At 29.3% G+C, this 17,081-nt stretch overlaps 1 protein-coding gene across 7 annotated transcripts in view; it reads right to left on the reverse strand.

The window, feature by feature from the left end:
• The window catches only part of LOC123263435 (kinesin-like protein KIF13A), an 82,762-nt gene that overhangs the window by 16,173 nt on the left and 49,508 nt on the right, over nucleotides 1-17,081 (reverse strand). For 5 of the 7 annotated variants that reach the window (XM_044726185.1, XM_044726182.1, XM_044726181.1 and 2 more), the window contains exons 4-11: nucleotides 12,904-13,067; nucleotides 10,673-10,941; nucleotides 8,152-8,991; nucleotides 6,600-6,849; nucleotides 6,361-6,503; nucleotides 5,808-6,155; nucleotides 3,344-4,333; nucleotides 838-1,729 (exon numbers count right to left, since the gene is read on the reverse strand). In XM_044726185.1, the coding sequence (XP_044582120.1) occupies nucleotides 838-1,729; nucleotides 3,344-4,333; nucleotides 5,808-6,155; nucleotides 6,361-6,503; nucleotides 6,600-6,849; nucleotides 8,152-8,991; nucleotides 10,673-10,941; nucleotides 12,904-13,067 (3,896 nt within the window). The remainder of the gene's footprint in view (nucleotides 1-837; nucleotides 1,730-3,343; nucleotides 4,334-5,807; nucleotides 6,156-6,360; nucleotides 6,504-6,599; nucleotides 6,850-8,151; nucleotides 8,992-10,672; nucleotides 10,942-12,903; nucleotides 13,068-17,081) is intronic. The other 2 variants (XM_044726187.1, XM_044726183.1) reach the window with 1 other exon arrangement.

The raw sequence follows: 17,081 nt of genomic DNA on the forward strand, positions 1-17,081 counted from the left end.
AAATTTTTTGTTAAGGTAGTTTATTCAGAACATATAGTTTGTGCTATTTCTTTCCTTTTCACTCGCTAGTGCTGCCTTTCTCACAGATTATCTCTTATTCACTTTTACTAATGGTTATTTTTGTTTAACTAGCCAGTTTATTAACAATTTATAAAAAAATACATGATCGAAATTTTCAAAATTTCTTTGGATTATTTTAAGTATATTACTCTAACAGGTATCAGTTTTTTGAAATGATCTTAAAATCCTTTCAATGCAATAACCATTAATATTTGTAATTTTCTCACTCTCCACCCATAATGTCCGTGCTAAAATGTCATCTTTAATTACAATTATCTCATTTCTGGTCAATTGATTTCAAATTTCAACAGCACATGTAATGCGTATACTATTACCCATATTTAAAATTTCAAAAACTTCTTAAAATTTTTCATTTATAATCGAACTACCTTAATAAAAAATTGAATTAAAATAATTTTTTTTTACTAAAAATTAATTTTTACTTTTTAATTAAATTTGCTATTGAGTGTGAACCTATTTATTTTTTTTTTAAACTATAATTTAATTTATTCTACGTTTAGCTGTTAATTAAATTCAACATAGATAAGATAATACCCAACTACAAAAAGACCTTATTAATATTATTTTACATTTAACAAAACCAACTTATGACTTGATGTTTTATTTCAAAGATATAAATTATAATGCTAATCTCAAAACAAAAAAAAATCGTTCCGGTATTTGAATTCTCCTTTTGCTCAATATTAAATAATTCCATTATTTATTACCAAGAGAAAGATAAAAAAGATAAGATAAAATGTAAAGATTTAAAATTACCTATGTAAGTTTCGCCATCACACAAGCCACTGTCTTCTCCACTGGCAGCGATCTGGGCCAAGCTTTCGCGATCCTCGAGCTCTTCACTAGCCTTTGGTATATTAGAAACGACTTCATAAGTGACTCCAGTCTGAGTAAGACAATCAGTACGAACAATTCTCTTGAACAATTTATCAGCAAGGCTCTGTTTTTTGTAGATATTGAGCGCAAGTCTTTTTCTCAGTACAAGATCCATCTGCGCGGGGTGCGATAAGCGGACGGTTGTCTTGAGGATTAAAAACACCCGCTCGTTGGTATCAGTAGCGCGATTTAAATGCAAATCGTCGTGTATACTAGAGTCCCAGGCGGCGATAGCACAGACGTCTTTCTCCAAGTGCCGAATTATCGGGAGGGTAAAAAATTTATTGCCATGCTCCTTAGAAATAATGGAATTCAATCCGGTAATGGATACTTCCTCGCCAGATTGGTGTGTCGACAAATCGTCGGCGTTGAGATCAAGAAATAGTACGGGAATGTGTGGCTCCATTCCAGGCGGGGGATTCCAGTCAGCGGGTGCTCCGGGAATCCCAGAACCCGCGGCCGGGACTAGCACGGCGTTCCTTTCTTCAGTCAGACTCACCCACTGGTCAACTAAACTCTGCTCGCGCTCTACGTCTTGCTCGGTTTTGTTTTTCTTGTTTATCAGCTTCTGAATGTGCTGGTCTAGGTACTGCCGTCGCCTCATTAAAGCGTCGCTCCATTTTTCTCTCAAGACACTCAAATCCTCGTCTTGATAACTGTCCAAAGGGTTTTGGTACCGGTTGCGGACTGATACACTACCCACTGCGATGTCCAGCACTGATTGACAGATTATTGGCAAAGTGCCGGAATTTTGAACAGGTTTCACTCGCACCTATAAAGTTTTAAATAATTAGATATTATTTTATGGAAAATAGATGTTTTTGTTATATAAAATTTAATGTGAAAAATAAGGTAAAGACTTTTTTTTTTATTGAAAGAAGAAATTATAAATCTTTCATTTATATTTTTTATTTCACAGGTTAAAAATAAAAATTTTTACACTTGTCTTGTTTTTCATTGATACTTTTAAAAATCAATTTATAAAGTTGCATACGATTTTTTTCATTAAAAAATTAAAATAATTGAATTATCAATTAATTTTTTAAATTGAAATTATTATATTTTTGATGCAGAATATGAAAAAATATTGAAAAATTACCTCTAAATTGTAGATCAAACGTCAAAATTTATAATTTTTTTTAAATTTCTAAAAAACATTTTTTCAATTTATTTAAAAAAAAATAGTATGGTACTTTATAAATTAATTATTAAATTTTTCAATGAAAAATAAAACATTTGACCGTTTTTTGAATTTTAAATTGAAAAATCAAATTAAAAAAATTATTTTTCAAGTCATATTAATAAAATTGCTGTAACAACAAGTAAAATAAAAAAAAAAATAAATTTTATATTTTTCATAATAAAAAAAAAAACGCTAGAGTTTTACACCAAAATTAGCGTTTTTAATTCCTCATTTAAAACACATAAAAAGTAAAACTGAAATTAAAAAGAAATTTACACCAGCTATTAAGGTAGTTATTATGGTACAATATTTTTAAAAAATTAGAGATTATACGCGCCGCAAAATTATATGAGCTTGTAGCTTAGTTATCCATAATTTTTACGCAAGACTGTACCCGTGGAGTCGCAACTCATACAATTCTTTCCGTCCGACTCCGTAAATAAATACTTTTTCATATATTACTAAACTTTAATCCGTTATTTATAAATAATTAGAAGGTCAAAAATTTTTTTTAATTTTTTTTTAAACTCACAACAAATACATTAAAATATTTTTTTGTCTATATATGTCTATGTCTATATTAATACATCAAAAAATTATCAGTTTTTTTAAACTTATACCACTGACAATTGATCCCACTGTCAATTTATCGGTTTACACACACACGATAAATTCAAAAATCTTGATCAAATATAAAAATTTATTGAATCAAGTATTTATGATAATTTTTTTGGTAGCTCCTTCCAGGCTTTCCGCTCTAATCTCAAGAAACATATATTGCAATATTATTAATAACACCGTTAATTTTTTTTTTTAACTTTTGAATTTTTTTTTCTTTTTAATTTTTTCCAGGTATCGCCAAATAAACCTATGTGTGTATAATTTTCGAACCAAAATTTTCAGATTTAAAAAATTTATAATTAATATCTTATAATTTAAAGAATGTACTGATTGTTGTATAATGCCGATTGGCGTCAAATGAATGAATAAATAAATAAATAAATAATTTGAATTAAAAAAAAAATTACTTCCACCAAGAATAGAATTTCAAGAAAAATTTTTACTTCGGCCAACACAACTTCGGTTTTCCTTCACTCGAAAATTTTCTTGAGCCAAGAATTTTGTTCTCCAGTCAAGAAATTTTTCTTTCTGTGTACCTCAAAAATAACTTAAAATCTAAAAATCATAAAAAAAAACTTTTACCTGTATCCTACGCTGCTGTCCTTGTCTTAGCTGATAAACTCCGCCAGTCATAGCGTCAGGTTTAATAACAACTTCAACCGGAGAATATTCTCCTTGTTCATTGAGCTCTTGAATTTCGACCCACAATTGAATCTTCCTCGTCAGTTCCGACCAGCGGTCAGCGAGGGATCGCGCTTTAGCCAGCTGCTGTTCAACTTCCCATCCAGGTTTACTGCGCGAAAAACCAGCGCTTCTGTGCCCCCAGACTTCGATGCTGAGCGCGCCTTCAGAACAGTGTTCCATGAACTCTTCGGTGACAGGAACAGTCAAGTCTTTTGTGTGATTGAACTGAAAGGTCAGCGAGTCCCGTTGATTTGTGCTGTTGTTATTCGCAGTGTTGATATTGCTGACCGGCAAGTCGCTGTTGACCACCGGCGGCACCACGATCGGCTCAGGGTGGCCCCAGAATGTGTACTGGCAGAAGACAAAGTGACTCAGCGAGAGCGGTAATCCACTGGCTTGCTTTATCGTAACGCGACAAGTTATCTGGCTGGTTCCCGTGTCGTCCTCGTGCTCAGAGGAACCCGAATCCGAGCCAGAAGTTTCGGAAGCTGCCTCACATATTCTGTCCTGAGGAAATTGTCCACTCACGCGACTTATCTCAACCTGGAGCCGGCCAGCGACTTCGCCCTGTTGGCTGATTATCGGCGTGTGATAGTCCAGTCTTACATCGTGGAACAGAACCTCCAGAAATATATTAGCCACTCCAATGAGATTGTGGTTTTCTTGTGACTCGTAAAACGGGTCCTGGGTTTTCCCGGGTACTTCGTCTTTAACTGCGGGTAATCGCGGCAAACTATTGTTGTTGTATTTCTTCTCTTCGTACATGTCCCGCATGTCGATTAATTTGTTTTCAAGTTTCTCCATTGTCCATACTTGGCTGCCCATATTTGCTCGCTTTACTAGGATTGCCGGTTCACTGACAAATGCTCCTCGCTGAAAGAATACACTCTAAATATCCAGAGTGTGGTGAAAAAACGAAAAACGAATAAAAAACAACACAAACAAATAATAAAGACAAAACAAATTTTTTAAATAAAAATATAGGAAGATATTTAGTACCCAAAAATTAAATTTAAACTTTTTTAACAAGATATTTAAATTTTTCAAATTAAAAAAAATATTTCTAGTAATTGAAATCTTTAAAAAAATAATTGATTCAATTTTTCCGGAATGAAAGATTAAAATAAAAAAAAATTGATGAAAAAAAATTACAAAACACGTACTTGGAAATTTTTTTAATCTATATTATTAAGAGAAAAAGAAAAATTTTGTCTCCAGGATAGTCATATGGTAAAATCGGTTTTTTTTTTAGTGAAATTTAATGTCATTGCAAAAGTCTTGACTTGAATTTGTGCCTTTTCAAGATTTCATATCATTCTCACCGATAGTCAATTTATGATGAAGTATTTTGGCTGCATTCGAAAATCTATCTCTAGATGCATAATTAATTAAGAATTACCTTGTGTCTTGTGAACTATTGACATTTTTAAAGATATAAGCTCATCCCGATGTTACACTCATCGAGACCTTTCATTTGAGTACCCACATCAATTTTTCATATATTTATATATTATATATGTATATATAAAAAATATATCAAAATGCATATGAGTACTCAAATGAAAGGTCTTGATGAGTGTAACATCGGGATGAGCTTATGTCTTTAAAAATGTCAATATTTAAGAAAGTACAGTGCAATTTAACATAATTAAGAAATTACCTTGTATCTTGTGAACTATTGACATTTTTAAAGATATGAGCTCATCCCAATGTTACACTCATCAAGACCTTTCATTTGAGTACCCACATCAATTTTTTATACATATGTTATATATATATATATATATATATATATATATATATATATATATATATATATATATATATATATATTTATATATATGTATATATAAATATGTATGCATGAAAAATATATCAAAAATGCATGTGGGTACTCAAATGAAAGCTCTTGATGAGTGTAGCATCGGTATGAGCTTATATTTTTAAAAACGTCAATATTTAAAAAAGTACAATGCAATTTAACTAAAGTCGTTATTTAATAAAGCAAAATTTCATTTATTTATAGTTCACAAGTCACGGAAGTCACATAGTGACTGCAAGGTTGCTATATAATATAATTTTTTTTTAATTTGAGATAAATAAATTTTAATGTTTAAAAAAAATTGCATCAATATTTTTTAAAAATTTTTACTATTTTAAGTAACAGTTTTTGATAAATTCTCTCTATAATAATTTATTAATTAAAATTTTTCAAAGAGTAGTAATACCGAACTGGTTAATATTTTTGAAAAAATATAAATAGATAAATTAAAAAAAAAATTTACTACGGGTACTAAAAATCCTAATAAAAATTGAAAACCAAAAACAAACAATTAAATAAATAAATAAACAGATTGATTACCTTTCGGTTAGGACTTAAATTATACGGAGGTATCTGTAAGGTAACACTGAACTTGGTTTGCTTATCCATTTCCTCAGCTAGGAAATTAGCTTCTTGAACTAATGAATTCGCTTTGAGTATATCTGTTTTCAATTGTCCAAGACTGCGCTTGAACATTTCATCCCGCTCTTGGGCCCACTTTTCAACTCTCATTTGGGTTGTTGGTGTACAGGCTGGTAATTTACCACTGTGACTTCCGCGCAGTGGGTCATAAGGTACATAAGGAGAGTAGGGAGTAGACGGGGATAATATGTTGCGCAGCTGCTGAAATTGACGTTCGTACTCCAGACGCTGCTTCTCGAGAGCGACCTGAGTAAAAAGACCACCAATATTAATATTAGTACGATATATAGAACAAGATAACGTAAACTTAAGATCAAAGATGACGAGATAGTAAAAAATTGAGAGTAAATTCAAAGTTATATAGTGCTAAATATAAAAAATTTCATTTGATTTGATTTTAGTCAACTTCACTAGACTTAACTTGGCTTCGCTTTACTTGATATAAAGTTACCTGTTTATCTTCCTCATGCTGCCTTTCCAGGCGTGCAATAGCCTGCTGGATGGGGTCGTTTGAGAGTTCATTTAACATCAGTTCCTCTTTCGCAAAGTTGTAGTCGATATTTTGAGCCGGGGTCTGGGGTTCGCTGCTGATAGCTGCAGTAAATGACAACATTTATAAAATTTATTATTTATTTCCTATAGCTTCAAATTTTTTATAGAGAAGATAAATATTTAAAAAAAATATTTTACCGGTAGCGCTGCGGGGGCAATTTACTCGGAAGAAATGGTGATTACCCCACACTATTCTATCGCCGTGCAATAATGGAGTTTTTTCAACGACTTGACTGCCGTTAACAAAACACCTGGCTCCGTTTAAAGGTGTCATGTAGAGAGCCGAGTCTTCAATTGTTATTACACAGTGCTCTGGCAAAATACCCAGTCCGTGTAACTGAATATCCTGCTCGGTCGTCGCAGATCTACCGCCGACGAGAGTCCTTTCCTGAAATATAAATAAACCGATCAATCAGTTAAGATTTAAACCGAGACGTGCTATTGTATTCCTGATTTAATTATTGATAGTCACTGATTGCAAAGATAGATTATGCTAAATAAGTAATCACAGATGCTACCAATCCACTTTTAATCATTTAAAGTTTTTACCTCCGACTCATGTTTAAATAATAGAATTAAGGGGTTGTATCTGTTTAAAAAGCCATTTTTTAATCAATTCTTTTGAAGATTTTTTTTCTAAGAAATAAAGAAAATTTATATACTTATTTAAGTGACTTTAAATTGTAATAATTGATTATTTACTTTTTTTACAAATAATAATTTTTTTTCTGTAGAAGATTTCCGGGAGATTCTTTAAGAAAAAAAGTGTTGCGGCAAAAATCCTAAAAAATTCCTCTTAAATAAAATTTTATTGATTAATTGAAGAAATAATCAAAATATACACTTTTAATGAAATTACGAATTAAAAAAAAATTTTTTGATGAAAATTTTAGCCTTGAATTGTTTATAAAAATATCAAATATTTATCGAAAAAAAAATATTAAGAAAATTTTGTAAAAATTAGAAAAGCTCTTCAAAATCATGTTTTTGATTCAAAATTTTCTCTTTTCAATTAAGTTTAATTTTTTTATCAGTGTATATAATTAAATTTATGTATACTACAAAAATTAAATTCAAAAAAATTGATTTTTTTTATTATAATAAAATTGAAATATTTGATCATTTTTAAAAACTTTTCAACAAATAAATTATAGCAAAAAAAATTATTTAAGAAATTGCATCTCTAGAAACTCTAAAAAATTATAAATTCAATTTTTAAAAAATAATTTTTTAGACTCAGTTTAACATTCAAGAAAAATAAAAAAAATTTTCGTCTGCTAATTTCAATATCATTTTTTTAAAAGTGTATATAATTAAATATAGGTATACTAAAAAAATTAAATTAAAAAAAATTGATTTTTTTATGATACTAAAATTGAGAGATCTGATAATTTTTTATAAGTTTTTTAACATAAATTATAGCAAAAAAAAAATTTATTTAAAAAATTCCATCTTTAGAAGCTCTAAAAAATTATAAATGCAATTTTTTAAAAATAATTTTCTAGAACTAGTTTATTATTCAAAAAAAATAAAAAAATTGTCGAGTCTGCTAATTTCAATATCATTTTTTTTTTATTTTAAGTGAATATAACTTTTTAATTAAAAATTTTAAAAAAGTTACTTAAAAATAAAAAAATTAATCTTATAATAAATTAATAAAAAATTGAAGAGTGAGATAAAAAGTACTAACCTTTAAATAATAAACTAAAAGCTCATTGAGACTGGGATCATCGTTTAAATTAACTAAATAAAATTTATTCTTCTCGACTTGAATCCCCGAGGCCTGGACACTGATCCCCATCTTCTCGAGCGCGTGCTGTCGCTCGTGCTGCAATCGTTCAGTCTTGACTAATTTCTCCTCCCACGTGACCGACATTTCCTTCATGAGTTTCTCAGATTCAGATATTTTTTCAGTAATATCAGTGCGTCTCTGACCAACAGCCAACCCTTGACCAGTCGCGTGTAACAACATCTCCTTGAGCGCCTCAACCTCCTGGCGAAGCTCTCGAATAATTCTTGCATTGGGGTCTTCATTAACAACCGCGTGATTAACTATTCTCTTTGCGCGATCGGCGTACCGCAGCGTTGATAATGTTTCCTCATAATTATCCGCCGCGGGTGAAATTGTGGCAACCATTACGGTTTTACTATTACCGCCCAAATTATCCTTCAGCAGCCATGTTAGTACAGAGTCACGGTACGGCACAAATTTATCACGATTTTTACCCCCTGAATTTTGATCTGCTAGTTTTGAGATGACTAGACCCAACGTCGTTAACGATTTGTTGATGTTGCTCCCTTCTTTCAGTCTATCACCTACGGCTCCAGTTTTAACGGCTCTCTCGCTTCCAGCTAAATCGACCAAACTCATACGTGACACTTTCTCACCGCTTACTCCACTCCGCATGTCGGTCAATGTTTGCGTGAGAATTACTGAAAACACAGCATGCGAACGTGAGCTCTCGGAATTCATATTTGTAGCAGCCACTGTCCGAGATTTATTTCCCTCTGTCATTAAGTTGTCGATATCCTGCAAATATATAGTTCAATAAATATCAAATTTATGATTTATGTATTTATAAATATTTTATCTAATATACTAGATGTACTTTATGTATTATTGGTAAAATGTTCACATTTTTAAGACTTTACACAGAAAAAAAAATTAATTTAAAGCAAATAAATAATTTATAAAAATTAAGTTAGCCAACATTTAAAAATTTTTAGAATTTTTTTTAATTTAAAAAATTATTAAACAAAATTTTCATATGTAAAAATATTGAAAAATTATGAGTGCAATTTTAAAAAAATATTTTTTAGTTATAATTTAATGAATGAAAAAAAATCAAAAAATTAAAAACGTCGGATAACTTTATTCTTATAAATAATTTTGAAAAACATCTTAATTTGAGTAAAAAAATTCTTAAACTAAGAAATTTTTTTGGTTTAAGTAAATTTTACTTGATTTAAAAAATTTTCATTTTGACTTAAGTCAAGAAAACTTTTTAAAATTATTTTCTTGGTTCAAAAATTTTTCTCTTGATTCAAGAAATTTTTTTTTTTTTTTCAGTATATTAACATCAACATGATGCTAAAATTTAGAGACATCTGATCATTTTTAGAAATTTTTTTAATAAATTTATTTTCTAAACCTAGTTTATTTTTAAAAGAAGAAAAAATGTACTTGAATCAAATAAATAATTTTGAAGAATTTAATTGATTTGACTAGACAAATTCTATAACTAAAAAATGTTTTTTTTGATTTAAGCAAATTTTACTCGATTTAAAAATTTTTCGTCTTGATTCAATTAAATAAAACAACTTTTCAAAATTGTTTTCTTGGTTCAAAAATTTTTCTCTTGATTCAATATAATTTTTTTTTCAGTGTATAAAAATCAACATGATGCTAAAATTTAGAGACATCTAATAATTTTTAGAAATTTTTTTAATAAATTGTACTAAAAAAACTTTACTTAAAAAATGTAATTTTTAGAAGCTGTAAAAAAATTATGAACGCAATTTATATAAAATTATTTTCTAAACTTAGTTTATTTTTGAAGAAGAATAAAAAAAAAAGTGTCTGCTAATTTCAATGTCATACATTAACTAAAAATGACGGAATGTTTTGACGTGAAAATTAAATCTTTCGATTCAGTATGAATTAAAAAAAAGCTCAAGGCTGTTTTTGTTAATATAAAAGAAGGAAACAAATATCGGATGTTTACTTTTGTTTGAATGTACTTTACAGGCGGTTAAGTTTGCGTTTATAAAATTTTTCATTTAACAAAAATATACAAATTTAAATTAATTAAAAATATCTTGAAATAAAATTTAAATGTTTCCATAAAAAAAAATGTTTAGTAAAGTAAGTTTAAGTCTACTATAAAATAGTGGGCATAAATAAACGTAATAAAGCTAAAATAAGATTTAACAGCGTCTATTATTCCACCCCCGATTAAGAGTCCTTATAATTATAAAAGCTTTTTAAAATAATCTCTCTCTCCGAAACTCTTTGCTTGAATTTAATGTCTGCTAATAGCAAGTCGCAAAATAGCTACATTGTAATAAACGAAACAAAAATAGCTAAATTATCAATCTAATCAAGTTTAATTTGATGTGTATCAATCAGACGTCAATAAAATCTAGTGACAACATTTTAACATTATTACATTTTATCGATTAATCTAAACAGACATAAATAATGTGGCAACCTGGTAAGAAGTGACAGCGAGTTGACTTAATCCATCAACGTAAGGTCCTAAAACATTGTGCTCCCTGACTTTGAGGGATTGTTTGTTGGGCTTTGGATCCAGGAGATCGTGTACCTTTTCATTATAAATTTCCATATACGAGACCTCGACCTTGTAAGTTAATTCCGAGCTTTGTTGCTTCGCAATCATGTCAAAGAGGTTGTCACACAGTCGCGGGATTATACCTTTGTTGTCGCCACTGCCCATCATCGTGTAAGACTTCCCAGAACCTAAAATGAAATTATAAGTAGTGACTTTACAGTCTACATTCTTTATTTTCTTATCGACTATATTTTATGATTGTGCTTTTTTTAAATTCCAACAGATGGCGCCACTGTAGATTTAATTTGTAATGACGTCACTTCCGTCAAAAGAGCGGGATTTTTTGAAAATTTACATTAGAAAGTATTTAAAAAACAAATTTGACATTAAAAAAAATTTTTTTTCAACTATTTAACTAATTATGTGTATTATGCACTAAGAGAAAAAATTTCTTTTGAAAAAAATGAGCAATTTTGTAATGAAAAATTAATTTGCTGAAACTTACATTAAGCAATTTTATTTGTTAACTGAAGAAATAAAAATTTATCTTATATAACTTTCTTGTTGATAACAATTTTTTTTTTTATTTGAAAAAAAAATATTTTGGCTAAAAATTTGTAAGTTGGTTATCTTAAATTATTTATATTATTAAGAGAATAAGCAAAATTTTGTAGCGAGTGTATTTATATGATAAAATGGGTTTTTATGGTTAAATTTGGTATCGTTGGAAAAGTCTTGACCTGGAGTTGTGCCTTTTCAAGGTTTCATTTTCACCAATAGTCAATTTATGATGATAAGTATTTAGGCTGGATTCAAAAATTCTTTATCTCTAGATACATAATTGAGGAGCTGATTTTCAGAAGGGTATCTTTTCATGTTTTAAAAGAGCAGTTTTTTGAGCTTTTAAATATTAATTACTTCGAGAATTATAAAGATTTCTTAATGAAAATCGAATTGTAGCTTCATAACCGATAGCACTTTATAGCTAAATTTAAAAAGCTCAATAAAAATATTAATAATTAAAGATAACCATTTTTTTGTGTCGATTAATCAAAAATGAAAAGATACCCTTTTGAAACTCAACTCTTCAATTAAGAAATTACCTTGTATCTTGTGAACTATTGACATTTTTAAAGATATAAGCTCATCCCGATGTTACACTCATCAAGACCTTTCATTTGAGTACCCACATCAATTTTTCATATATTTATATATATTATATATATGTTTATATGACAAATATATCAAAAATGCATGTGGGTACTCAAATGAAAGCTCTTGATGAGTATAACATCGGAATGAGCTTATATCTTTAAAAATGTTAATAGTTAAAAAAGTACCGTGCAATTTAACAAAAGTCATTGTTTAATAAAGCAAAATTTTATTTATCTATAGTTTACAAGTCACTATAGCAAGGTTATTAATTTTTTTGTAACAAAAAAGTTATAGTAAAAAAATTTCTATTTCTTCCGCTAATAAATAAAATTGTTTAAAACGTTCAGTAAATTAATTTGTCATTAAAAAATCGCTCATTTTTTTCCAAAATATTTTTTTCTTTTAATGTGTAATAAAAATGAATGCATAAATCATGCTTATTAAAATTAACCAAACTTTTATTATTTCCAACACCAAAGTTAGTTTCATCAGAGCTTCTTGACTTTTCTAATGCTTTCAAGAAGCTCTATAACTGTAATCTTATTTTTATAACAATGAAATACGACCTTTTAAAGTCGATACATCATTAAACTTAACTTAAATAAGTGCAGATATTTATAACTGTCTTCTTTTCATATTAATATTAGTCAACTCTACAACTATATACTTTTATTTATATTTCTTCATTCCACATATTATATTTATATTTATATTTTAGTCTGTATAGGACAATTGCGACATTTAAAGTTCCAGTAATACAAAACAAGACAACAAAAGTATCGAGTATTTTCTTTTGTCTCATTGTTTCCCTTGTGCTGTTTCCAAATTGTTCAATTGAGGAGAATATACAAAAAGGCGAATTGGGGCGAAGTTATATTACAATAATATAAAAAGTGAGCGGCAATACGGAGCCCTACCGAACTTTTTAGATTTTCCAATGCACATAAAAAATAAATAAAAGCAAAGTGAGTGGAGTAGAGTAATGAATAACTTACCGGTTTGTCCATAAGCAAAAATGCAGGCATTGTAACCCTGGAATGCATTGTCCAAAATATCACGTCCTAAAGCATCGAATACGACGTTTTGGCTCGCGAAATTTTCCCCGCCGGGATCCAACGAAAAGAAGCAATGGTCGAAAGCAAACGTCTTGGGCTTGTTTCTGAAAGAAAATAAAAATGGTCATTAGCTTGGATTATATAGAAGTAGAGTAGGAAGCAAAGGGCAAATGTTAAATGAAGCATTAAAATATAAAATAATGCATTAAAAAGAAGAACGAAAAGGTAATCGGTATTGACAGGAGCATTATCTCGATAGAACCAAGGCCATGGAAAGTAATTTAATTGGATAACTCAGACTACTTCTATCTGGAACAAGATTGAGATTGTTTCAAAGCGTAGTTACAAGTTTTCTTCTCTCTAACTTTAAGCTCTCCGTTCTAATAGCCCTTCAGAGTTTTACAGGTTCTATTTATTCTTGATTAAAGTATTCACAAATCAAATCATCATTTCGACGGCTGTTTTATAATTTACAAGCCATTCATTGATCAAATTAAAAGTAACAAAAACATAATTTTATTTAAACTTTCGTTATGAAGATACGAACTTTCTAGACATGATTTATTGAAGAAATCTAGACAGATGATGACCCTAAGGCCATTACTGGAAGTTTTGGTTAGTTTCAAGTTTAAAGTGCTTAAAATTTGTCTATTTTTAGCGCTTTTTGTTTTCAAAAAGAATTTACGAAAACAAATTGTAGGAAAAATTACAATTGTTACATCGTAATCTAGGACCAGATTTGTAATTCTCGCTTTGATAATTTTAAATTTATTATTGATATTATTAAAAAAAGAAGCAAGATTTTGTAGCCAGTGTATTTATATGATAAAATGGGTTTTAATAGTTAAATTTGATATCGTTGAAAAATTCTTGACCTGGAGTTGTGCCTTTTCATTGTTTCATATCATTCTCACCAATAGTCAATTTATAATGATAAGTATTTAGGCTGCATTCGAAAATTCTCTATCTTTAGATACATAATTAAGAAATGACCTTGTATCTTGTGAACTATTGACATTTTTAAAGATATAAGCTCATCCCGATGATACACTTCTCAAGACCTTTTATTTAAGTACCTACATCATTTTTTCATATATATATATATATATATATATATATATATATATATATATATATATATATATATATATATATATATATGTGTGTATATATGAAAAATATATCAAAATGCATGTGGGTACTCAAATGAAAGCTCTTGATGAGTGTAACATCGGGATGAACTTAGATCTTTAAAAATATCAATAATTAAGAAATGACCTTGTATCTTGTGAACTATTGACATTATTAAAGATATAAGCTCATCCCGATGTTACACTCATCGAGACCTTTCATTTGAGTACCCACATCAATTTTTCATATATTTATATATATTATATATTATATATATGTATATATAAAAAATATATGTGGGTACTCAAATGAAAGCTCTTGATGAGTGTAACATCGGGATGAGCTTATATCTTTAAAAACGTCAATAGTTAAGAAAATACAGTGTAATTTAACAAAAGCAATTATTTAATAAAGCAAAATTTATTTATAATTCACAAGTCATAGGTGTCACATAGCGACTGCAAGGTTGCTAGTGTTACATTATAAAACTGCGTATAAAAGTAAATAAATAAAAGTAAATATCCAAATTTTTACGATGCAACATCGTAAATTTTTAAATGTAAAATTATTAAAAAGAAGATATTGAAAATTACAATTGTTATTTTTTTTCTGTATTGAAAATTATTAAAAAAAAAGACTTTTTTAAATCAAATAGTTTTTTTTCAACGAAAAATGAATATTTTAAGATTTCTGGAGGATTTCCAATCTCTTTTTTTTTTTACTAATCACTAACGGTTATAAATTTTCGAACCACTAAATGCAATTGATGGGGTTATCATGAGCAGAATTTAGTGGTTGAAAATAGATAACAATTTTACGTGTTCTTGTTTCATGAAACTAGATCATCTGTAGACAAAGAGATGACTAGACTTGATATAATATAATATCCTTTCTCTGGACTATAACTGCCGGTTGGGTCTTTTAGCTCCTATCCGTTCTTTGTCTTTTTCGTTGATTTGAACTTTAATGTCTCTCGAATAGCCGCGGCTCGCTGACAATCGAAAACTCGTTTGCTGCAAATGGAGCAGTAACTGTCGAATAAAATCCAAGTTCACGTCGTCGGACACGTGTTCCATTTATTTTGATGGGATGCAGAAATTAAAGCGCTAAAGTGATATTCTACTCTGAATTTTGAAGCGTTTCACTGTTTTTCACTTTGTTATTTCAATCATCATTTCCGGCAATAAAAAAGCGCTATCAGACCAATCGAAATGTCTGGTGTGATATAAAACAGTGATGTTGATATTGATGCCGACTATTCACCAGTTTAATGTATTTGCGACGTCGTTGTTAAAAGTAGAGCTCATCAGAACAATAAACGTTTCCAACCACGATACTGGTATGCGTTTTTCATCAATCCCATTCTGAAAAGTATTCCACTGAAAAGGCACCCACACAACTTAGATACAACGAAAACTTTTCTAAGCTTTTATTCAGTCGGTTTCTGTTTAACGGAGAACAATTGCAAATGAAAGGGGAAGTAAAGCTTTTTATTTCTCCGCTATGGTAAATATCTACCTCTAGTTTTTGTTGTTTTGTTCGTTTTGAATTTATTCAAATAGCTGACATCGTTTAGCCTCGGCCTCCGAGTCTCTAGTAGTGCAGTCTGCACTTGCATAATCATTGAATGACACATGCTTACTCAAGTAAATTAATTCAATGTTGACGTCGTAAATCCGTGATGATAAAGAGCGCTATCAGTTATTAGTTATTTATATGGTTCAAGTGTGACTAATTCAAATATTCAAGGTAAAAAGTAGGGGTGTGCGAATATCATTCGAATCGAATAATTCGAATTTTCGAATTATTCGAAATTCGACGAATAATTCGAAAAATTCGCGAATCATCGAAATATTATTGGATCTTCTATTGTTTCCAATTTGAATCCCATTAGATCGTGTATAAAAATATTATGTTTATAAATTTATTTATTTACTAGCTGTTACCCGCCCGCTCCACTGAGCACTTAATAGAATTGTATTTTTAGATTTAAACATGAAATTCAATGGAAGTATTGTTTTGACTTGCACAGATTTCAAATTCCATCGGATTGGCCTGTACCTTTTAACCATGTAATTATTCTAGCTAATATTCATTGTAACGTTTAATATGCAATCATTGTAACATTCCCGTGGCTTTCTTTCAAAAATGAATAGTAATTGGCACGAAGAAAAAAATTTTAAATGAGCATTGAAAGTTTCAGTTAAAGTAATTGCAGGTTTCATAAGTGAAGTTGAAATCTGCCTAGCTTAAAGTGCGACAAATTTTCTGTTAATACAAATTTTTTCCGTGACATCTATTTTATATAAAAAACTAGAAAATCGAGCGCGCTTCTCCCTTTGTATTTTAAAAAAAGTTATTAATTAAGAAATGACGTTGTATTTTGTCTACTGATGATATTTTTAATGATATAAGCTCATCCTGGAGTTACACTTATCAAGACCCATCATTTGAATACCCACATGAATTTTTCCATAGATTATATACATATGATATTTCTCATATTTGTGAAATATATAAAATAATTAAAAAAATTCATGTGGGTATCCAAATGAAAGCTCTCGATGATCTTATATCTTGATAAATGTCAATAATTAAGAAATGACGTTGTATTTTGTCCATTGATGATATTTTTAACGATATAACGTCATTTCTTAATTAATAACTTTTTTTAAAATACAAAGGGAGAAGCGCGCTCGATTTTCTAGTTTTCTATATAAAATAGATGACACGGAAAAAATTTGTATTAACAGAAAATTTGTCGCACTTTAAGCTAGGCAGATTTCAACTTCACTTATGAAACCTGCAATTACTTTAACTGAAACTTTCAATGCTTATTTTAAATTTTTTTCTTCGTGCCAATTACTATTCATTTTTGAAAGAAAGCCACGGGAATGTTACAGTGATTGCATATTAAACGTTACAATGAATATTAGCTAGAATAATTACATGGTTAAAAGGTACAGGCCAATCCGATGGAATTTGAC

This window comes from Cotesia glomerata, linkage group LG4 (genome assembly GCF_020080835.1).
Source record: "Cotesia glomerata isolate CgM1 linkage group LG4, MPM_Cglom_v2.3, whole genome shotgun sequence".
In the NCBI taxonomy this organism is placed as follows: domain Eukaryota; kingdom Metazoa; phylum Arthropoda; class Insecta; order Hymenoptera; family Braconidae; genus Cotesia; species Cotesia glomerata.